This window comes from Neofelis nebulosa, chromosome 6 (genome assembly GCF_028018385.1).
Source record: "Neofelis nebulosa isolate mNeoNeb1 chromosome 6, mNeoNeb1.pri, whole genome shotgun sequence".
NCBI classification, from domain to species: domain Eukaryota; kingdom Metazoa; phylum Chordata; class Mammalia; order Carnivora; family Felidae; genus Neofelis; species Neofelis nebulosa.
Genome location: NC_080787.1, coordinates 4,673,853 through 4,698,789, shown reverse-complemented (window position 1 = coordinate 4,698,789; position 24,937 = coordinate 4,673,853). Strand labels below are relative to the sequence as shown.

The window sequence follows — 24,937 nt, the reverse complement described above, 5'->3', positions numbered from 1 at the left end:
GAATCAGGCTGTGGTTTTTTGGCAGGAATGTCACTGAGTGACATTATGTCCTGCTCAGAGTATCATGTCACTAGGTGCACAATGTTGGTTTGTCTCAACACTGGTGTTGTTAATATTGACTAATCTTGTTTATGGTGATGTCCATCCACCACATTTTTCTCTTGTGAAGTTTACTCTTCTTCATTTTGTAATTAATAGGTAATTAGTGGGGAGGTATTTTAGAGCATGTAAATATCCTGGTTCTCATCATATTTCATTCACTAGTTTTTAGCATATATTTACCTTTTTAAACTCTATCATTCTTTCTATGCATATTATTAGAATCCTACTGACAGGAATAACTTTTACTTTTCCACTAATAATTTATATATATATAATTTACATTTATATGTATATATTTACATCACTATGAACTTGTGGATTCTTACTTCTCTCAGTTCATTAGTATAGTTTCTTTTAATGCTCAACTGTCACAGAGTTGAACAGTGGTAGTCCTTTTAAACTGGCTTCTGTTTCTTTTTCATGTGTTCCTGTGATTCTTGGAGCATTTTCTTACAATTTTGGGAAGTATGTGATTCTTTCCTTAGGTAACAAAAAATGAATGATGAAGGGGAGAAATGAAAGTTATGAAGGCTACCTTATTCTACTGGGTTTTTCACATTGGCCTCATCTGGAAGTAATTCTCTTTGTGCTTATCTTGATGTTCTACTTGACGACATTGATAGGCAACCTCTTTATCATTGTCTTGTCGTACCTGGACGCCCATCTCCACACTCCCATGTACTTCTTCCTCTCAAACCTCTCTTTTCTGGATCTCTGCTACACCACCAGCTCCATCCCTCAGTTGCTGGTCAATCTCTGGGGCCCAGAAAAGACCATCTCTTATGCCGGTTGCATGACTCAACTTTACTTTGCCCTTGCACTGGGAACCACAGAGTGTGTCCTCCTGGTGGTCATGTCCTATGACCGTTATGCAGCTGTCTGTAGACCCCTGCATTACACCGTGATCATGAACCCTCGTTTCTGCCACCTGTTGGCTGTGGCTTCCTGGGTCAGTGGCTTTACCAACTCAGCACTTCATTCCTCCTTTACCTTCTGGGTCCCCCTCTGTGGACATCGCCAAGTGGACCATTTCTTCTGTGAAGTTCCAACACTGCTGCGATTATCGTGTGTTGATACCCATGCTAATGAGCTGACCCTTCTGGCCACAAGCTCCATTTTTGTTCTGATACCACTCATACTGATCCTCAGCTCATATGGTGCCATTGCTCGGGCTGTGCTGAGGATGCAGTCATCAACCGGACTTCAGAGAGTCTTTGGAACGTGTGGATCCCATCTTATGGTTGTGTCCCTCTTTTTCATTCCAATCATGTGCATATATCTGCAGCCAACATCAGGAAGTTCTCAGGATCATGGCAAGTTCATTGCCCTCTTTTATACTGTTGTCACACCTAGCCTCAACCCTCTAATCTACACTCTCAGAAACAAAGATGTAAGAGGGGCAGTAAGGAGACTAGTGGGATGGTAGAGACCACTGCATTCATGACCCTCATAGGACAGCAAGGCGCCTCCTCAACAAGGACTAGTCTGCATCCATCTATCATCTACTCTCCCATTTACTCACTCTGTCAGCACCAGTGGAGTGTGTGTCTCTCAGGACCACAGAGCTCTGACTCACAGATATGAATTAAACAGTCTGGCTAAATACCAATCACTCTCTCATGGAAGAAACAGCCAAGTAAAACCAAGATCAAACATATTTTTCAGTGGCACAATAAATAAAACAAAGGTATCTCATTCTTAACTGAAAATTAAGAAATGAAATTCCTATATAAAAGTGATATACTTTTTTTTTTCTAACCTGGACTATTGTCTTTTAATTTCTTGCTTTAAAGGCAGCATTTGCCATAAAATTTGTTTCTATTTTTGGTTTAACTAAAGACATACTGAAATACCTTAAATATTTTCTACAATACTGTTATTCTTTTTTGAATTAATATAGAGAAGAATATTGGTCTGTATTCTTTAATACCCTATAGCAACAGTAAGAAAATAAGTTTTATGAATTATAGCAAGAAAGTCTCTGAAGTAATGAAGTCAACATAAGCATATTGTGTTTCTTTCTCGAGGCAGTGGGAAGTGTATAGGAGGTGGAAATCACTTAAAGAGCTGTGGGATATAGCCTGTAAGGTAAGGGTCATTATAGGCCAGGGATCATTAGGAGAGGCGCTTGGGGCACATGGTTAGCCTGAGGAGCAATAAGAAATATCTGAGGCAGACAGACTTCTAGGCTCTGGAAATGACTGCATGAATCCAATGGGTATTTGAAAGAATTATCTGAAAATATAGTAGAAAAATTTTGTGAGAAAAGATTATGGAACCCTGAGTAACATATCTATAAACATACAGATAATATAACAACCTCAAATATTGCAAAACTATGAAGTAATTGGAGCTATCACACATTGTTTATGGAATATAAAATCATTCAATCATTTTGAAAAAAAAAGCTTATGGAAAATGTTTGTTTTCTTTTTAAGCTTGATCTAATTTGAATGTTTGAGATTAGAAAGTACATAATGAAAATCAACTTATATATGTTCCATACAAAGAAATGTATTTTTTATAAATGTAGTAGTTTTGTTACCTATATTATTGCCAACCATCTTCTTATGAAATAAGTGTGCTGTGTACATAACACTAAACTGGCAGCTGTATTATTCAGCTAGAGCAGATGAAGGGCAATTCACTGTAAAGTAAAATCTTGAAATCTGAGTTTTGTATGGTAAACCAAATCTTATTTGTAGCTTTTGAGGCCTTTAGTTTAGATGTGATGATTCAAACCCTATTTCCCAAATTATTAAGATGAAAAATACGTCCCCAAACTTTCCCTCCATTTCCTGTGTGGCTGAAACTACACTGATTATGTTGACTTTCTCTTCTCCTTTGTATATCTGTGATACTTCCTTTATGGCCAACTAGGTATAAAGAACAATATGGTGTATATTCAGTTGTCCTTACCTACTGTCCAAGAAATGAAGAACCAAGAATTATGCATACAAATGAACTTTTAGTGAGTAACTGGGACCATATAGAGTGAACAAGAAACATAGCTTGTTTCTTCAAATCATCTTGCATTATGGAAATCTTACTATTTAGGATGCCTCACGTAGTACTGTATTCTCTCACTGTCTAACTTAAAAACATTTTTTTAATGTTTATTTTTGAGGGAGAGAGAGCGAGAGAGAGGGAGTGAGAGAGAGAGAATGAGCAGGGGAAGGGCAGAGAGAGAGGGAGACACAGAATCTGAAGCAGATTCCAGGTTTTATGCTGTCATCTGAGAGCGCAACATAGGGCTGGAACTCGTGAACAGCAAGTTCATGACCTGAGCCGAAGTTAGACACTTAACTGAGTGGGCCACCCCTCTCACTATCTAACTTAAAAAAAAGTTTAAATTTCCCATTCTCCTTTTTTCTTGTTCTGCTATAGAACATATATTCTTCTACATGTGTTGGCTTGTTTTCAGAATGCTATATGTGATGTTGATTCCTAGCCACATTAATGTGATACTGTATTTAATTTATAATCTAAAACAAAGATCAGTTACCAAAATTATGCCAACAATTAACATAGACATTTTGTTTTGTACCTTTCAAACCACTTACATGAACCTAATGCAGTTTGATCACAGGCAGGGTGAGGGTGGTAGGTATAAGCTTTTTCTCTCTTTGTACATGAAGAAACTACAGGAAGAAAATACATGACTTGACTAAGCTTAACTTGCATCTGACAAGCGAAGAATAATGACAATAGATTTTTAGCCCTGGAGGTGCCTTTTAGGGTCACCACCATCCAAGATAGACTAGAAGCCCTGGAATCGTCCTATTGCCAACTCTAAACTTCAAACTAACTTTTGGAAAATTGGCATTTACCCAGCATACATGGATTTGGGCCACAGGTAACCTTTCTGAAGAACCAGTGATGGATCTGGCCTTCTACCGGCTGCCATTGGTGGCCAAATCCACTGACGTGCCAGCTGCTGTTTGGTCCCAGGAAATCTCTCCCCCTCAGCCAGACAGGTGTCTCCCAGTCTTTTCCTGCTTCATCTTATACTTGCTCCTGTGCAGAATACACCCTGCACACATGCCTAATTATGTCTCTGTTGTGCCTCAGCAGTACAGGATTACTAGCACAGGCACGCCATCCAGGTCATCACAGAAACTAGCTCTGGCTTATAGCAGGTGCATTCATTCTCGGTTCTTCTGTTGGCTTCGGGGTCATGTCTGCTGTATGTTTGACAAATATGGTTATGTCATGACAACATCAAGTGATTTCAAAAATAATACAAATTTCAAATTCACATTCATCCTGTTCTTATTATAATTTTACACCACCACAACAATAAGAACAACTTACATAAAAGATAAATAGCATGTACACTTACCGTAGACCTTCACTGGATTCCACAAATGTTAACACTTTACCCTGGGTGTGTTATAATTTTCTGTCTATAGTAATGTAATGTTAATATGCACTTTAAATATTTCTCTGAAACATATGGAGAATAGTACACATACTTACCCCTAAGTGCTCATGGGAGTATTTCCTGAAGAAAAGATCTAACCCAGGATTACAAGTTGGATTTAGGTACTACATCTCTTATTGTGCTATAATCTGGAAACGTTTTTTAGTCTTTCTTTGTCTTTAATGGGCCTAACATTTTTGAAGAATATAGACCATTTAGTATAATTATCTTTCAGTTTAAGTTTTATTTATGCATGATTACATTCAATTTATTCATTTATTGGCATGAATACCATAGAAGTGATATTGTGATATTAGTGATATTGGTGCCTGCCAGGATTATTTTAAAGTTTTTATTTAAATTCCAGTAGGTTAATATACAGTGTAATATTAGTTTCAGGTGTACAATACAATGAGTCAAAACTTCTATACAACACCCAATGGTCATCACAACAAGTGCCCTCCTTATCCCCATCACTTATTTAACCCATCCCCCTGCCCATCTCCCCTCTGGTAACCATCTGTTTGTTCTCTATTGTTAGGAGGCTGTGTTTTATTTTTTTGGGTTTTTTTGAGGGGGGTTGTTTCCCTCTTTCTCTCTCTCTCTCTCTCTCTTTTTTCCTTTGCTCATTTGGCTTTGTTTCTTAAATTCCAGGGGCGCCTGGGTGGCGCAGTCGGTTAAGCGTCCGACTTCAGCCAGGTCACGATCTCGCGGTCCGTGAGTTCGAGCCCCGCGTCAGGCTCTGGGCTGATGGCTCGGAGCCTGGAGCCTGTTTCCGATTCCGTGTCTCCCTCTCTCTCTCTGCCCCTCCCCCGTTCATGCTCTGTCTCTCTCTGTCCCAAAAATAAATAAATAAAAAAAAAAAAAAACATTAAAAAAAAATTCCATGTACGAGTGAAATCATATGTTATTTGTCTTTCTCTGACTATCTTATTTCATTTGGCATAACACTATCTAGCTCCATGTATATCATTGCAAATGACAAGATTTCATTGTGTTTGATGGCTAAATAATATTTCATTATTTATAGCATATATATAATGTATATATACATTATGTGTACATGGAATATTCCATTATATAGTGTGTGTATATATATAGTCACACATGACTGTGTATATATATATATATATATATATATATGTACACGCACACTTACCTTTTTTCTTTTTTCTTTTCATTTTTTTTAAATTTTAATTTTTTTTCTTAAAATTTACATCCAAATTAGTTAGCATATAGTACACTACCTCTTTTTTATCCATTCATGTATTGATAGACACTTGGGCTGTCTGTTACAAGGTTATTATGTTTCTTTTGGTAATTTATAAATGCCTTGTGAGGAGATACATTAAAATTAGGTAGAATTCTATTTTCACCTAATTTTACCTACCAGTTTTATAATCAACCATCCCTTATTAATTCCACCCAGAAACAATTGTTACCACAGTGGTCGCCAAAGTTGGTTTTCAGAGTTTCATCATTCTGTGTATATATATTTGGTGGTGTGATAGGCTGAATAATGTCTCCTTATTCTCTTTTGACAAGGTGTCCACATCCTAATCTCTAGGATCTTTGATTATATATTACTTACATGGCAAAAGTAAGTACTTTTACAGATGCAAATAAATGAAAGATCTTCAGATGGGAAGATTATCCTGCATTGTCTAGGTGGGCGAATCTAATCACAAGGTTCCTTATAAGAGGGAGTCAGGATGTCAGAGATGAGAGGACATATTTATTACACTGCTGGCTTTAAATGGTGGAAAGAGCCAACAACTGAGGTGTGTAGGTGGCCTCTAGAAGTTGGAGAAGGCAAAGACAGGACTGAAGTGAATAATATCAGAAATGAAAGAAAAATAAGATATGGAGGTTCCTCAGCTAATTAAAAATAGCACCTCTATATGATCCAATTCAGGGCAAATATCCAAAGAAAGTAAATCAGTATCTTGAGGAGATAATCAGCACTCCTATGTTCATGGCAGCTTTGTTCATTGTAGGTAAGACATGGAAATAACATGTGTCTATCAATACATGAATGGATAGAAAGATGCAATATATATATAATATATATAATATATATAACCATATATATTTTATATGTGTATATTTATATATTATATACACAAAAATTATAAATAACTATACCTAAATTACATATACAACTTATATATAATCATATATATTACATATGTAAATATATGTGTATACATTACATACATTATATGAAATGGAATATTCAAGTACAAAAAGAAAGAAATTCTGTCATTTGTGACAACATGGAAAAGCCTAGAGGACATTATGCTAAGTATTATTAAACAGAGAAAAACAAATACTGTGTGATGCCACTCATATGTGGAATCTAAAAATCACAGTAGAATTTGTATAAACAGACAGTAGTATGGTGGTTATCAGGGCCTAGGGCTGGATGGCAGGAACGGGGAGATGCTGGTCAAAGCATACAAGAGTTCAGCTATAAAACGAATAACCTCTTGGTATCAAATGTACTGCAAGGTGGCTAGAGCTAATAACATGTTGCATGCTTGAAATTTGCCAAGACAGTAAACCTTAAGCATTCTCACCACAGGCACCCCCCCAACACACACACTCACACACACAAGGTAAGTAGACGATGTACACATATGTCAAATCATCCCATTGCACACTTTAAATATATACAATTTTGTTAATTACATATTTACATCTCAAGCTGAAAAACATGGTTTTTTTCTTTTAAAAATTTTATTTAAATTCTAGTTAGTTAACATGCAGTAGAATGTTGGTTTCAGGAGTAGAATTCAGGGATTCATCAATTTCATACAACACTCAGTGCTCATCCCAACAGGTGCCCTCCTGATACCCATCACCCATCTAGCCCTTTCCCCCATCCCACCTCACTCCATCAGCCCTCAGTTGAATCTCTGTATTTAAGAGTCTCTCATGGTTTGTTTCCCTCTCTCCTCTCCTCTCCACCCCCTTCCCATGTGTTCATATGTTTTGTTTCTTAATTCCACATATGAGTGAAATCATATCATGTGTTAAAAAAGATGAATTCTCTATTTTAACTTTCAGGTTAATAGTATAAAAACATAATCTGATCATTTAAGGAGGTCATATAAAATAATAGCCATTAGGAGAATAGACAATAATATACAATAATTTATATTTGATATTCATTGTTAATGCAAAACCAAAGGGGTAGGATAGAAGGTATGTATTTTATACAGGTATGGCCATTTTGGAGTAGGATCATACAAAAATAATAGTCTATAAAGTACTATTTTTAATAACTGAACAGTTGACTTAATCTAAGTCATGGAATCAAAATGTAAGTTTGGGCAAAGAATTTTCCAAAAACTGTCATTAGCATGTTCAGTTTTTAGATCTGTTTACCAGATATTATAATAGTTCAGTAGTAACTACATGTTAAGAAGTTAGATATCCATCTAATATGTTCAAAGGAGTGTCTCTGACATTAGGACATATGACAACCCTTTATCAAATATCTTAAAAGGAATGCATCTCATACACAAAAATAAACTCAAAATAGATGAAAGATCTCAATGTAAGACAGGAAGCCATCAAAATCCTTGAGGAGAAAGCAGGCAAAAACCTCTTTGATCTTGCCTGCAGCAAATTCTTACTGAACATGTCTCCAGAGGCAAGGGAAACCAAAGCAAAAATGAACTACTGGGACCTTATCAAAATAAAAAGCTCCTGCACAGCAAAGGAAACAATCAGCAAAACTAAGAGGCAACCGACCGAATGGGAGAAGATATTTGGAAATGACATATCAGATAAAGGGTTAGTATCCAAAATCTATAAAGACCTTATCAAACTCAATACCCAAAGAACAAAGAATCCAGTGAAGAAATGGGCAAAAACATGAATAGACGCTTCTCCAAGGAAGACATCCAGATGGCCAACTGACACATAAAAAAATGCTCAACATCACTCATCATCAGGGAAATACAAATCAAAACCACAAGGAGATACCACCTTACACCTGTCAGAAAGGCTAACATTAACAACTCAGGCAGCAACGGATGCCTGAAGCGAGCATGCGGAGAAAGAGGATCTCTTTTGCATTGTTGGTAGCAATGCAAGCTTGTGCAGCCACTCTGGAAAACAGTATGGAGGTTCCTCAAAAAACTAAAAATGGAACTACCCTACGACCCAGCAATTTCACTATTAGGCATTTATCCACGGGATATAGGTGTGCTGTTTCAAAGGGACACATGCACCCCCATGTTTATAGCAGCACTATCAACAATAGCCAAAGTATGGAAAGAGCCCAAATGTCCCTCGATGGATGAATGGACAAAGAAAATGTGGTGTATATATACAATGGAGTATTACTTGGCAATCAACAAGAATGAAATCTTGCCATTTGCAACTATGTGCATGGAACTGGAGGGTATTAGGCTAAGCGAAATTAGTCAGAGAAAGACAAAAATCATATGACTTAATTTATATGAGGACTTTAAGAGACAAATCAGATGAACATAAGGGAAGGGAAACAAAAATAATATAAAAACAGGGAGGGGGACAAAATGGAAGAGACTCATAAATATGGAGAACAAACTGAGGGTTACTGGAGGGGTTGTGGGAAGGGGGATGGGCTAAATGGGTAAGGGGCATTAAAGAATCTACTCCTGAAATCATTGTTTCACTATATGCTAACTAATTTGGATGTAAAATTTAAAAGATAAATAAAATAAAGGAATGCATCTCAGTTTTCTCCTACGGCTGTATAAAATCTATTTCAAATGAGATGTTTAGGAAGTACTTTGTATACTGTCAATTATTTAAGAATTTAATGACTTTTTTGGAAATGTGTCTCAAATAGAAAAGCAAAGCACCTGGCCACTCCACAACATTCACTGATTTTATTTTATTTTTTAATTTATTGTTTTTATTTTTTATTGAGTTATTATTGACAGCTAAGTTGTGGAAGTATAAGATGTACATTTTTTTCATTTGATGTATTTATACATTACCATATGATTACCATTATAATGTTAGCTAACATCTTTATAATGTCGCATAATTATAATTTCTTTTTTGTGGTGAGAACAATTAATATCTAGTCTCTTGGAAGTTTTGAAGTTTATCATATAGTATTGTTGACTAAAGTTTCTATGCTGTGAATTAGATAATTTCTAGGCTGTCTAGGACTTCCATATCTAGTAGTTGCAAGTTTAAAACCTTAAACAGCATCTTCCCAGTTCTCCCACCCCTTAGCCCCTGAAAACCAGCATTCTACTCTTATGAATTTGAATTTCAAGATTAAGCATATAAGTATTTGTCTTTCTATGCCTGACATTTCACTTAGAATAATCCCCTCAAGGTGTATCCATATTGTTGCAAATGACACAATTTCTTTCTTTTTCATAGATGAATTCTTTCTTTCTTTCTTTCTTTCTTTCTTTCTTTCTTTCTTTCTTTCTTTCTTTCTTTCTTTTTCTTTTCTTTTCTTTTTTCCTTTTTCTTTCTTTTTTCCTTTTTTTCTTTCCTTCTTTCTTTCATCTGCCATATATTTATTATCTGTATTGAATATATATTTATATACACATATATACATATGCACACACATATATGTGTGTATACATATAAATATATACATCACATTTTTAACCATTCATCTGTTGACAGACACTTAGGTTGTTTTGATATCTTGGCTATTGTGAAAAATGCCACAAAAAACATGAAAATGCAGATACCCCTTTGAGATCCTGTTGTCATGTCCTTTAGGATATGTAATCAGAAGTGATATTTCTGGATAAAATAGTATTTTTATTTTTAATTTTTTGAGGAATCTCCTAACTCTATGTTTTCCATAGTATATGAACCAATTTACATTCCCATCCAGAGCACACAAGGGCTCCCTTTTCTCCACATCTCACCAGCAGTTGTTATCTCTTGTGTCCTTGATGATAACCATCCCAACAGGTGTGTGGTGATGTCTCATTTTGGTTTTGGTACACATTTCCCTGATGATGAGTGATGTTGAGGATCAACATCATGAATAAATCCTCTTGAATGTGGTGAATAATTCTTTTAATATACAGTTGGATTTGATTTGTTGGTATCTTGTTGAGAAATTTGCATCCATGTTCATCAGGGATATTGGCCAGTAGTTCTCATTTTTAGTGGGGTCTTTGTCTGGTTTGAGAATCAATGTCATGCTGGCCTCATAGAATGAGTTTTCCTTCCATTTCTATCTTTTGGATCAATTTCAGAAGAATATGTATGATTTCTTATTTAACTGTCTGGTAGAATTCCCTTGGGAAGCCATCCTGCCCTGAACTCTTGTTTGTTAGGGTATTTTTTATTACTGATTTGATTTCATTACTGGTTATGAGTCTGTTCAAATTTTCTATTTCTTCCTGTTTCAGTTTTGGTAGTTTATATGTTTCTGGAGTTTATCCATTTCTTCCAGGATGCCCCACTTATTGACATATACTTGCTCATAATATTCTCTTTTAATAATCTCTATATCTGTTGTATTGGTTGTGATCTTTCCTCTCTCATTCATTATTTTATTTATGTGCATCCTTTCACTTTTACTTTTAATTGGTCTTGCAGGGACTTATCAATAAAAGATTAGAGCGTACATAAATGATATAAAAATTAAAAAGAAAACAATAGAACAGATCCACAAAATGGTTACAGGATGGAGTTCATTATTAATAGAACTTCTTTGTTCTCTCACTGACTCAGAAGACACACACTTATGACCTTTAAAAGGAACATTAAGAAATTCATCTGTATGATTTGTCCTTATTTTATTTATTTTAAGATTTAACGATAAATTTCTTAATTAAAAAATGCAACACTGCACACCTGTTTGTTAAACAAGAGTCACAGTGTATTTTTCAAGAACAATCGTGTCTTCATAATGGAGGTTGATACACTTAGGAGTCTCGTGGTTGTACTAAAGGGTCAGGTGCCCCACGTGGAATGCACAGTGTAGCCATGCTGCCAACTGAGACATGGCCTAATGTGGCAGAGAACAATGAACTGCGTCTCAGGTGATGCTGTAACAGAAAGTCCACGGATGAGTGGTTGCCATGGAATTTTATGATCATTTGTTTGAACGAATGAGTTTATATTTTTGTTTATATTATTACATATTTTATTACTTAATACAGTCAGTATTTTGGTATGTACCAACCAGAGTGGAACTATTTTTAATGCACTTTCACAAATCATGCACTTAATGGTGCATATAGCCAAGTATCATTGTTGCCTAACATCGTTATATTGAGTTATCAGAAACATGACGTGTTCTGCAAGAAGATCTCACATGAGATTTGGGGAAATAGAAGACAAGAATGAGTTACTAGAGAAAACCCTATAAACCTTCTGTAACTGTTAAATAATTTCAGCTGTCACTTGGATGCAAAAATGCCCCTGACTAGGTTGCCTAATGCCTCCTTTACATCCTTATTCCTCAAGGTGTAGATAAAAGGGTTCAGCGCAGGGGTCACTACTCCATAGAAGAGCGCCATGAATTTGGGCTGGTCTCTTGAGATGGAGGAGGGGGGCGAAAGGTACATGCTAATGCCTGGACCATAAAGCAAGAAAACTACAATGAGATGGGAAGAACATGTTCCAAAGGCCTTTTTCCTTCCCTCAGAAGACTTAATTTTAAATACAGCATGTCCAATGCAAGCATAGGAAGCAAGAATTAAGCCTAGCGGGACAGCTAACATAAAAATACACACCACAGAGAGTGTGAGCTCATTAGCAGCCTTTTCTCCACAGGCAGCCTTTATCAGAGCAGGAATCTCACACAGCAAGTGGTCCAATTTATTGAGTCCACACAGTGGTAACTGCAAGGTAGCAGTGGCCTCTGAGACAGCATACGTGATTCCAGTCAACCACACAGTGGATGCCAGCAGGATACAGATGCGTGGGTTCATGATGAGGGTGTAGTGTAGAGGCTTGCAGATAGCCAGGTAGCGATCAAAAGACATAATAGCCAGAAGCAGACATTCTGTGCCCCCCATTGTGTGGAAGAAATAAAGCTGAGCTGCACACCCCACATAGCTGATCGTCTTCTTGGTGCTTCCCAGGTTAAACAGCATCTGAGGGACGATGCTTGTGGTGTAGCACATGTCCAGGAAGGAGAGGTTGGTGAGGAAGAAATACATGGGGCTGTGCAGACGGGCATCTAACCTGGACACCAGAATGATGGCTGTGTTTCCTACCATGGCCATGGGGTATGTTACAAGAAGAATAGCAAATAGAGGAAGCTCCAGCCAAGGACGATCTGCAAAGCCTAGTAGAACAAACTCTTCAGGATGGCTGTTATTCATTGTGCCGCCATCTTCACCTTATTTCACCTACAGCAGAGAAGTGGCAGAAAAGGTTGGAAGCGCTACGAGAACTGCATCCACCGTCCACTCACAGAAGATGGGTCAGAGTCGCTTGTGAGGGAAGCCATAAACAGGATCTGGCACCAGTGACTTACTTTCCCTCACTACAGAATAGAGGTGATGTCTTTAGACAAGTAACCTGACCATTCTGAAACTGAATGTAGAACAAGGATGACGATAACTATCCCCGTGTGTTACAGGGAGAGTTAAAAGCAAAGTGGGAGCATCTTGTATTTGGGAAACTCCAAATCAGGTTTTTCAAACTTGGCTTGCTTGCATAAAAATCATCGGAGGGGGTCGTTAAAATGTAGTTCATTGGTTTCTGTCACTGAGTGTCTGATAGAGTGGATGTGGCATGGACCTAGAAGACACCAATGCAAGGGATTACTGAAATGTTATGAGCGGTGAAGGTCTTGAGGTCAGTGATGCCCAAGAAGGAGAAGAAATGCCAGAGCACTAATACTCACCATGACAGTCTTGTTCACACTCAACCAGTGTTGAATAGTTACATCATCCCTATGGGGAGTAGGAAGGTAGGTTTTAAACAAGTCTATCTTAGTATTTTGGAAATAAGTAATAAGAAATGTCAGCTTCCTGAAGTATGCACTGAGAGAGATGAGCTATGACATCTGTTTCCCATGCTAAAGAATTAATTTTCAGATGTATATTTTCTTGCATAAGAACTTGATTCAAACTGAGCACTTGTTTTTTAAATTAAATTTTAGTTTATTTATCTAGTAGTTATTTTCTTTATCAAGTGGGCTTATCATTCTGTTTTTATACTAATCTGGATGGTTATTAGTGATCCACTTGATTGCATGTAGCTACCAATACAACCCTTAACTCAGAGAACTGGTTTCAAGAGAAAAGTCTATATTCCAATTCAGTCAGGACCAGAGGCTTGCACATATCCACAAATTATGTTATATATTATTTTCCTTTTTAAGATAAGAGGCACATTGTAACAGCAAAATTAAGTGGCTGAATAAAGCAGTATTTTGGTAAGATTAACTAGGTAATGAATTTATTTAAGTATACTATTCTTTAGTTGTTAACTGTTCCACGGTATCTAGAATCTTCTGTAGGATAAGATAGATCATGATTATGGTTATGAGGTATTCCACTGACAAATTTTAGGTTACCTCACCAGTGAGTTAGTGGTTTAAGGGTAACATCACCATCTATGGTTACAAAGTACAGTTTTCGTATTCTGTATTTCATTAAATCCTCCAAGCCATCCTGTGAGGTGTCACACAAAACTCACAGTTTGAGAATTTGTTTGGAGGTGCTAGCAGGGAGCACAGATATTCATATACCCTTGACAGAAGAATGGTCCTCCTCTATGGGGGGAAGGTCATTCTTTTTGACCAAGCACACAGCTCCAGAAGGCATGCACATTGAGTGGCATGGGAGGTGGGGGGACACCTGTCCACCCAGCAAGATCAGCCGTATCAACCCTGGCGATAGATGGGGTGACAGATGTTGCAGCCAGGACTCCCTGCACGTGTTGTGAGGAGCATGGAGTGTTGTATAGAAGTGATGAATCACTATAATGCACACATGAAACAAATATTACACCCTGTGTTAGCTATACTGGAATTTAAATAAAAACTTAAAAAACAAATCATGGCTAAGATGTGAATGTTGTCCTTTGATTACAAACTATCCCTAGGTCAGAAGTGCACAGATAACAAAATAATTCAAACTAATCCTTAGTAAGATCTGTTTACTGAAAACTTCAGTAAGCATTTTGCATCCATGAAATCATTTAGTACTCCTTCCCAGACCTTATGAGAAAGGAAATTTTAGTATCCAGATTTTAGAATGGTGTTAATCATTCATTTAGGATACTGTTAATCATTCAATGAAAGATTGTTGCGAATAACTAGGGAGGTTCTAAAGATCAAAAATCAATCAATTCCTTAAATGATGTAGTGTGATAATGAAACTATGATTTCAGAGATTCAAGATTCCAAAGAAAGCATTGGTAGTCTAGAGATGTTTCCTGAAAGGTGTTTCTCCTACACCTTATTTGACCTTGACATTTTTCAAGATGTGGCATGAGTGCATTGTGTTAGGGACACATGTTGGCCAAAGTTGTTTTTCAGGTGAAAATCCTATGTTTTAGATGGGATACGACATAAAAGCATGGTATGAATTAATTTGGTTGTTAAAATAAATATTTTAAAATTGTGATCCACCCACATTCTTAAATAATTGCACATTAAGATCCTTATGGTGTTCTCATGGCCCCCCTTTTAGATGTTTCTGTCATGGAATACTGTTCAGTTTTTTAAGGAGTAATTTCAGGCTTGAGCCTCCGTGAATTCTACCATAGTTAATTCTATCTAACCTTAAGGAATCAAGTATGCTTACAACAATTTTATTAAATTCATATTATTTGTAATTTTGTTCACTTTACCCATCACAGAGGCTAGTTTTGTTTGTGATGGTGACCAGCCCATGGCCTCCTTTATTTCCTTAGATAATTCCCTAGGGATACCTCGTCAGTGTCCTAATCGCTGAAATTCACTCTTTTTTGAACTTTACAATTTTACTTTGATTTATAATCTTCTCCATGTCATTCTCATGGTACTTAATTATTGTTAGTTCTCAGATCCATGACTTTTGGATCTTCTAACTTCCATTGATTTTTAATCACTGTTTTACTGCATAGAGGTCTATTTATCCATGGATGCTTAAAGTCACATTAAGAAAGTGCCAGACTTCATTCCTTTTGACATCTCCTTTGCATATTCAATCACATTTTCATCCATTTTTGTTTTATTCATACATCATCTTCATCACACATTGTTGGTGTGAGACCCTGAGAAGGACTGATTACCAAGAGAAATCTACTTGCACTCTAGAGCCATGAAATGAGGTATTTCCAAAGTCTAGAAAACGTTTCCTGAATGAAATGCTTTGTCTTTACTTATGTATATTAGGTACTGTGATGTACATACATTTCCATCCTCCCTAAGAATGGGCAATTTAAAACAAGGTTTGTTTTTTTTACTCACCTTATTTTGGTAAATATCACTTGATAAAAAGGAATTTTGGAAGAATACATGAATCTCAAACTTTCAGAGAAGGACAGAGAAACAGATGAATATGTAAGAATTGGCTTCAGAAATATTTGTTTTTCATTTGCAACAATGCTGCTGAAGAGAAAACACTTGGGTTAGGAAGACAGTAGTACATAATATGGAGAATGCATTCTGGGTGTGCTATTTATAGTATGTGCTCCAGACTCTTGGGCATTGTTTTCAAACAGGCCATTTGTATTTATCCTTAATGAGCTAACAGAGACAGTTCCTTGGGAGGGGTCACCATGGAAATGCTTCTTATTATGGTTAATTACTTACTGAACTGAGGGTGGTAGCAAGTCCTGTCTGTATTAGGTTTGTTTTAAAATAAACTAATTTAATTTCCCAACATAAACACTAATTTTAAATAGGATACAATTGGAATAAAGCAAGTTTGAAGAAACGATTCTGGGGGATTTAAATGTCAGTTTCTTTAGCATCTATGTTCATTTGTAGAATATCCTTCATAGATTTTTTTAATATACAAGAATTTGTCCACATTTTTATTTAAATTCCAGTTAGTTAACATATAGGGTAATGTTGGTTTCAGGTACGGAATGTTGTGATTCATCACTGACGTACAATACCCAATGCTCATCACTACAAGTGCCTTCTTTAATACCCATCACCTAATTCACCCATTCCCTCACTGACCTCCCTTCTAATAACCATCTATTTCTTCTCTATACATAAGAATCTTGTTCTTAGGTTCTCTCTCTACCCCCATGTTCATTTGTTTTGTTTCTTATTTGAAAATATGACAAATCATATGGTATTTTTCTTTCTCTGACTGCCTTATTTAGCTTAGCGTAATACATTCTAGCTCTATCCACATCATTGCAAATGGCAAGATTTCATTTTTTTATTTTTTTAAATTTTAAATTTTATTTTTTAAAAATTTACATCCAAATTAGTTAGTATATAGTGAAACAATGATTTCAGGAGTAGATTCCTTAATGCCCCTTACCCATTTAGCCCATCCCCCTTCCCACAACCCCTCCAGTAACCCTCAGTTTGTTCTCCATATTTATGAGTCTCTTCCATTTTGTCCCCCTCCCTGTTTTTATATTATTTTTGTTTCCCTTCCCTTATGTTCCTCTGTTTTGTCTCTCAAAGTCCTCATATGAGTGAGGTCATATGATTTTTGTCTTTCTCTGACTGACTAATTTCACTTAGCATAATACCCTCCAGTTCCATGCATCTAGTTGCAAATGGCAAGATTTCATTCTTTTTGATTGCCGAGTAATACTCCATCACATATATACCACATTTTCTTTATCCATTCATCCATCAAGGGCCGTTTGGGCTCTTTCTATACTTTGGCTATTGTTGATAGTGCTGCTATAAACATGGGGGTGCATGTGTCCCTTAGAAACAGCACACCTGTATATCGTGGATAAATGCCTAGTAGTGCAATTGCTGGCTCATAGGGTAGTTCTATTTTTAGTTTTTTGAGGAACCTCCATACTGTTTTCCAGAGTGGCTGCATCAGCTTGCATTTCACCAACAATGCAAAAGAGATACTTTTTCTCTGCATTCTCCTCGCCAACATGTGTTGTTGCCTGAGTTGTTAATGTTAGCCCTTCTGACAGGTGTAAGGTGGTATCTCCTTGTGGTTTTGATTTGTATTTCCCTGATGATGAGTGATGTTAAGCAGTTTTTTCATGTGGCAGTTGGCCATCTGGATGTCTTCCTTGGAGAAGTGTCTATTTATGTCTTTTGCTCATTTCTTCACTGGATTATTTGTCCTTTGGGTGTTGAGTTTGAGAAGTTCTTTATAGATTTTGGATACTAACCCTTTATCTGATGTGTCGTTTCCAAATATCTTCTCCCATTTTGTCGGTTGCCTCTTAGTTTTGCTGATTGTTTCCTTCGCTGTGCAGAAGCTTTTTATTTTGATGAGGTCCCAGTAGTTCATTTTTCCTTTGGTTTCCCTTGCCTCCGGAGATGTGTTGAGTAAGAAGTTGCTGCAGGTAAGATCAAAGAGGTTTTTGCCTGATTTCTCCTCAAGGATTTTGATGGCTTCCTGTCTTACATTTAAGTCTTTCATCCATTTTGAGTTCAATTTTGTGTATGGTGTAAGAAAGTGGTCCAGGTTCATTCTTCTGCATGTCGCAGTCCAGTTTTCCCAGCACCACTTGTGACGAGACTCTCTTTATTCCATTGGATATTCTTTCCTGATTTGTCAAAGATTAGTTGGCCATGCGTTTGTGGGTCCATTTCTGGGTTCTCTATTCTGTTCCATTGATCTGAATCTGAGTGTCTGTTCTTGTGCCAGTACCATACTGCCTTGATGAGTACAGCTTTGTAGTACAGCTTGAAGTCTGGGATGGTGATGACTCCTGCTTTGGTTTTCTTTTTCAAGATCACTTTGACTATTTGGGGTCTTTTCTTGTTCCATAGAAATTTTAGGATTATTTGTTGTAGCTCTGTGAAGAATACCGTTGTTACTTTGATAGGGATTGCATTGAATATGTAGATTGCTTTGGGTAGTATTGACGTTTTAAGAATATTTGTTCTTCCTATCCAGGAGCATGGAATCTTTTTCCATTTTTTGTGTCTTCTTCAATTTCTTTCATAAGCTTTCTATAGTTTTCAGTGTATAGATGTTTCATCTCTTTGGTTAGATTTATTCCTAGGTATTTTATGGTTTTTTTATGCAACTGTAAATGGGATCGATTCCTTGATTTCTCTTTCTGTTGCTTCATTGTTGGTGTATAGGAATGTAACTGATTTCTGTGCATTGATTTTATATCCTACAACTTTGCTGAATTCATGAATCAATTCTAACAGTTTTTTTGGTGGAATCTTTTGGGTTTTCTATATAGAGTATCATGTCATCTGTGAAGAGTGAAAGTTTGACCTCTTCCTGGCCAATTTGGATGCCTTTTATTTCTTTGTGTTCTCTGATTGCAGAGGCTAAGACTTACAATACTATGTTGAATAACAGTGGTGACAGTGGACATCCCTGTCTTGTTCCTGACCTTAGGGGAGAGCTCTCAGTTTTTCCCCATTTTGATGATATTAGCGTTGGGTCCTTCATATATGGCTTTTATGATCTTGAGGTATGTTCCTTCTATCCCTACTTTCTTGAGGGTTTTTATTAAGAAAGGATGCTGTATTTTGTCAAATTCTTTCTCTGCATCTATTGAGAGGATCGTATGGTTCTTGTCCTTTCTTTTATTGATGTGATGATCATGTTAATTTTTTTTTGCAGATATTGAACCAGCCCTGTATCCCAGATATAAATCCCACTTGGTTGGGGTGAATAATTTGTTTCAATGAATTGTTGGAGCCGGTTAGCTAATATCTTGTTGAGGTTTTTGCACCCCTGTTCATCAGGGAAATTGGCCAATAGTTCTCCTTTTTGTGGGGTCTCTGTCTGTTTTTGGAATCATGGTAATGCTGGCTTCATAGAAAGATTTTGGACGTTTTCCATCCATTTCTATTTTTTGGAACAGTTTCAAGAGAATAGGTGTTAACTCTTCCTTAAATGCTTCGTAGAATTCCTGTGGAAAGCCATCTGGCCCTGGACTCTTGTTTTTTGGCAGATTTTTGATTATTAATTCGATTTCCCTCCTGGCTATGGGTCTGTTCAAATTTTCTATTTCTTCCCGTTTCAGTTTTGGTAGTGTATATGTTTCTAGGAATTTGTCCATTTCTTCCAGATCACCTATTTTATTGGCATAGAATTGCTCATAATATTCTCTTATTATTTTAATTCTGTTGTGTTGGTTGTGATATATCCTCTTTAATTCTTGATTTTATTTATTTGGGTCCTTTTTCTTCTTGGTCAAACTGGTTAGTGGTTTATCAATTTTGTTAATTCTTTCAAAGAACCAGCTTCTGGTTTCATTGATCTGTTCTACTTTTTTTTTTTTTTTGGTTTTGATACTATTAATTTCTGCTGTAATCTTTATTATTTCCTGTCTTCTGCTGATTTGGGTTTTATTTGCTGTTCTCTTTCCAGTTCTTTATGGCGTAAGGTTAGGTTGTGTATCTGAGATTTTTCTTCCTTCTTTAGGAAGGCCAAGATTGCTATATACTTTCCTCTTATGACCACCTTTGCTGCATCCCAGAGGTTTTGGGTTGTGATGTTATCATTTTCATTGGCTTCAATATACTTTTTAATTTCCTCTAACTTCTTGGTTGGCCTATTCATTCTCTAGTAGGATGTTCTTCAGCCTCTAAGTATTTGTTACCTTTTCAAATTTTTTCTTGTGGTTGATTTTGCATTTGATAGTGTTGTGGTCTGAAAATATGTACAGTATGATCTTGATCCTTTTGTACTTACTTAGGGCTGATTTGTGTCCCAGTATATGGTCTATTCTGGAGAACATGTGCCCTAGAGAAGAATGTATATTCTATTCCTTTAGGATGAAATGTTCTGAATACATCTGTTAAATCTATTTGGCCCAGTGTGTCATTCAAAGCCATTGTTTCCTTGTTGATTTTTTGATTAGATGATCTGTCTGTTGCTGTGAGTGGGGTGTTGAAGTCTCCTACTAATGTGGTATTACTATTAATGAGTTTCTTTATGTTTGTGATTGATTTATATATTTGGCACATACATGTTTACAATTGTTAGTCTTCTTGGTGCATGGTCCACCTAAGTATGATATAAAGCCCTTCTTCATCTCTTGTTACAGTCTTTGTTTTAAAGTCTAGATTGTCTGATATAAGTATGGCTACTCTGGCTTGCTTTTGTTGACCATTAGCACGATAGATGGTTCTCCATCTCCTGATTTTCAATGTGAAGGTGTCTTTAGGTCTAAAGTGGGTCTCTTGTAAACAATGTATAGATGGATTTTGTGGTCTTATCCATTCTGTTACCCTATGTCTTTTGATTGGAGCATTGAGTCCATTGACGTTTATGGTGAATACTGAAATATATGAATTTATTGCCATTATAATGTTTGTAGAATTGGAATTTCTGGTGGTGTTCTCTGGTCCTTTCTAATCTTTTTTTGCTTTTGGTATGTATGTATGTATGTATGTATGTATTCATTCATCTTTTCTCCCCTCAGAGAGTCCCCCTTAAAATTTCTTGTATGGGTGGTTTAGTGGTCACAAACTTCTTTAATATTTATTTGTCTGGGAAACTTTTTATCTCTCCTTCTATTTTGAATGGCAGCCTTGATGGATAAAGAATTCTTGGCTTCATATTTTTCTGATTCAGCACATTGAATATATCCTGCCACTCCTTTCTGGCCTGCCAAGTTTCTGTGGATAGGTCTGCTGTGAACCTCATCTGTTTTCCCTTGTGGTTAAGGACTTTTTTTCCCTTGCTGCTTTCATGATTCTCTCCTTGCCTCAGTATTTGTGAATTTGACTATGATATCCCTTGTTAATGATTGGTTTTTGTTGAATCTAATTGGAGTCTTCTGTGCTTCCTGGATTTTGATTTCTGTGTTTTTCCTCAGGTTCTGAAAGTTTTCTGCTATAATTTGCTCACAAAACCCTTTTACCCTATTTCTCTCTCTTCCTCTCTGGGACCTCTATGATTCTGATGTTGTTCTTTTTTAATGAGTCACTGATTTCTCTAATTCTTAAATCGTGCTCTTTTGCCTTAATCTTCCTCTTTTTTCTGTTTCATTATTCTCCATTAGTTTGTCCTCTATATCACTGATTCTCTCTTCTGCCTTGTCCATCCTTGCCACTGTGGCATCCATCTGTGATTGCAGCTCACTTATAGCATTTTTAAATTTCATCCTGACTAGTTTTTACTTCTTTTATCTCTGCAGAAAGGGATTCTAATCTATTTTTGACTCCAGCTAGTATTCTCATTGTGATTCTAAATTCTGGTTTAGACATTTTGCTTGTAACTGTGTTGGTTAAGTTCTTGGCTGTAATTTCTTCCTGCTCTTTCTTTTGAGGTGAATTCCTTCCTTTTGTAATTTTGAAGGGAGAAAAGGAATTAATGAGGTAGGAAAAAGTAAAATTAAAAAAATTAAAATAAAAAATACCAAAATTATAAAATTAAACACACACACACAAAATTGAATAAATGATGCTAGATCCTAGGTGTGTTTTGGTCTGGGTGTTGAACGTGGCTTGATAGATTAGAGAAACAAGGGGAAAGAAGAAAAAACAAGGAAATCATTTGAAAATTTGAAAAAATGAAAACACTGATGTAGACTAAAATGAAATGATGGAAGTAAACTACAACTTGAAAAAATTACACCAAAGTAAAAATTATAGTAGAAAAACATTAAAGAAAAATATTTTTAATAAAAATTAAAAATAAGAATGAAAATTTCTCTTTCTGTATTCAAGATAAAGAAAAGAAACGAAAAAGAGAAAAAGGAAAAAGAAAAAAAAGAAATTGTTTGAAAATTTGAAAAAATGGATACACTGATGTAGACTAAAATAATATCATGGAAGTAAAATAAAATATGAAAACAATTATACACAATTTAAAAAAATACAATAAAAAATTAAAGAAAAATATTTTTAATGAGTTGAAAATAAAAATGAATTTTTTCTCTTTCTGTATTCAAGAAAAAGAAATGAAAAAGAGAACAAAAAGAGAAAAAGAAAGACAGAAAGAAAATTGAATGGATGGACCTGCTAATAGACTGAAATATGACTGAAATTACATCATTTTCCCTTAGAAGTCAGACTATGAAGTGCTTTATAGTCCATAAACTAAGCAGGTGGTGAGACTTCTGTTCTTGAAGTGTGAGGTTGGCCCAGGTGGGCACGGCTTAGTGTAATGGCCCCATTCTCCACTTGATGGCATTGCTATCAAGTAGCAAAGGGTAGATTGTTGTGGCGCTTGTAGATGCATATGCACATGCACGGAAGTGGTGAAAATGGCATCACCCAGCCACCCAGTCTCTAGTATCGGAACTCTGTTCTTCCCGATCAGCAATTGCTCACCCATTCTTTGTTTTCAGATTTCGTCCACTCCTCACTTTTACACTGTCCATGACCAAGCCCTAGGCAGTACCTCTCTCCTGAGTTTTGTCTCAGATGTGGCTGTTTTCCCTGACCCCTTACTTCTGAGGGACTGCAGCTTTGACCCTTTTCACCCCTCTGAGGAGGGTCTCACTGAGCAATAGCCAAATGCTGGCCATACCCAGGAAAGTTCGCGTGACTGTGCTGCTGCCAATGCCCAGAGACTGTGCCCAGGTGCCAGCCCACCCCAGAAAAAGTTTGTGAGATAGTGTAGCAGCAGCGTTTCTGGGATTATGGACAATCACAACATGCATCTTGCACCAGGCTTCACCCCCAATGACCTTGTTCCAGCACAAGCAAATGTGGCTGTTCTCTGGGATCTGCTGGGCCCAGGTGGCCTCACAGCCCCTACCAAATGTCCTTCCAGCAGTGGAACCACTTCTCCCCATGTGGCCTGAGAACCTCCCGGACCCCACTCTCCTCCTGGGGATTCACTCTTCCCACCAGAGCACTGCCAGGTATTGAGCTGAGGAGTTCAGACTCTTCACTCCCCCTGTTTACAGTCTTAATGCAATTTAAACCCTCTCCTTTCTCCTTTCTCCTTTTTTAGTTCAGTCCCTGCAGTTGTTTCCAATTTTCCACTTTCTCTCCATCTGCTTTTGGGGAGGGGTGCTTTTCCCGTATTCTCCCCACCATCTCCTTCCTCTCTCTGCATGCAAAAGCACCTCCCTGCCCTCCTCGGCTTCTCCCTCTCCATGCTGCATAGCTGCTGAGTTCTGTGGTTCAGGTTTTTCAGATTGTTGTGTTAATCCTCTAATCAGTTTTCTAGGTGTGCAGGATGGTTTAGTGTTGGTCTGGCTACATTTCATAGACATGAGACACAGAAAAAACTTCCATGCTGTTTTGCCTTCTTGGCTCCCTCTCTGATTCATTTATCTTTAGTGTAGCTGAGTCTTTATATTTGAAGTGGGTTTTTATTAAAAAAAAAATTAACGTTTATTTATTTTTGAGACAGAGAGAGACAGAGCATGAACGGGGGAGGGTCAGAGAGAGGGAGACACAGAATCTGAAACAGGCTCCAGGCTCTGAGCTGTCAGCACAGAGCCCGACGTGGGGCTCGAACTCACAGACCATGAGATCATGACCTGAGCCGAAGTTGGCCGCCTAACCGACTGAGCCACCCAGGCGTCCCTGAAGTGGGTTTTTAAAAAAAAATGTTTTTTAATTTTTTTACATTTATTTATTTTTGAGAGACAGAGAGAGACAGAGCACAAGTGGAGGAGGGGCAGAGAGAGAATGAGACACAGAATGTGAATCAGGCTCCAGGCTCTGAGCTTTCAGCACAGAGCCCGATTGGTGGCTTGAACTCACAAACGGCAAGATCATGACCTGAGCCGAAGTCAGACGCTTAACCTACTGAGCCACTCAGACACCCCTAAAGTGGGCTTCTTATAGAGAATTTATAGTGTGGCCTATTTTTATATCTTCTTGGAGAATCTTTATCTTTTAATTGGGCCATTGACATGTTAGACCATTGACATTTAAAGTGATTATTGATATAGCTAGATTAATACCTAGGATTTTCATTACTGTTTTCCATTCATTGGTCTTCTGTATTTCTTCTTTCCCTTACACACATTTTTTGCTCTTGCTGATATTAACTGAGCATTTGGTAAGATTCTATTTTCTCTCCCCTTTCTGTATATCAATTATTTTTCTTTCCATTGTTTTTCTGGTTGCCATAGAATTTGAAAGATACATTTAGAACTAATGTATGTCCACTTCCAAATCACACTCTACCACTTCATTGGTAGTGCAATTACCATATGGCAGAGTATTCCCAATTGCTCCATTCTACCTCATAACATTGTTGTCATTTATTTTACTTATCCCAAAACTATAATTACCGAATACATTGTTGCTTTTATTATTTTGAAGAAATTAGTGTCTGTTACATCAATTAAGAATCAGAAGAATAAAACATTTTATTTTACCTTCATTTGTTCCTTCTCTAACATTCTTCTATTCATTTTCTAAAGGTT

General features: G+C 36.8%; 2 protein-coding genes across 2 annotated transcripts; one reads left to right on the top strand and one right to left on the bottom strand.

The window, feature by feature from the left end:
• The first annotated feature begins 488 nt into the window (after positions 1 to 488).
• LOC131515531 (olfactory receptor 2J3-like) lies at positions 489 to 1,861 on the top strand. The gene is given in 2 exon segments (XM_058736236.1): positions 489 to 614; positions 616 to 1,861. Coding segments are annotated over 2 exon segments (930 nt in total). The 5' UTR covers positions 489 to 597; the 3' UTR covers positions 1,529 to 1,861.
• A 10,055-nt stretch (positions 1,862 to 11,916) lies between these two features.
• LOC131515530 (olfactory receptor 2B6-like) lies at positions 11,917 to 12,846 on the bottom strand. The gene has a single exon (XM_058736235.1). The coding sequence runs from the start codon at positions 12,844 to 12,846 to the stop codon at positions 11,917 to 11,919; it is 930 nt and encodes a 309-aa protein (XP_058592218.1).
• Between the last annotated feature and the right edge of the window lie 12,091 nt (positions 12,847 to 24,937).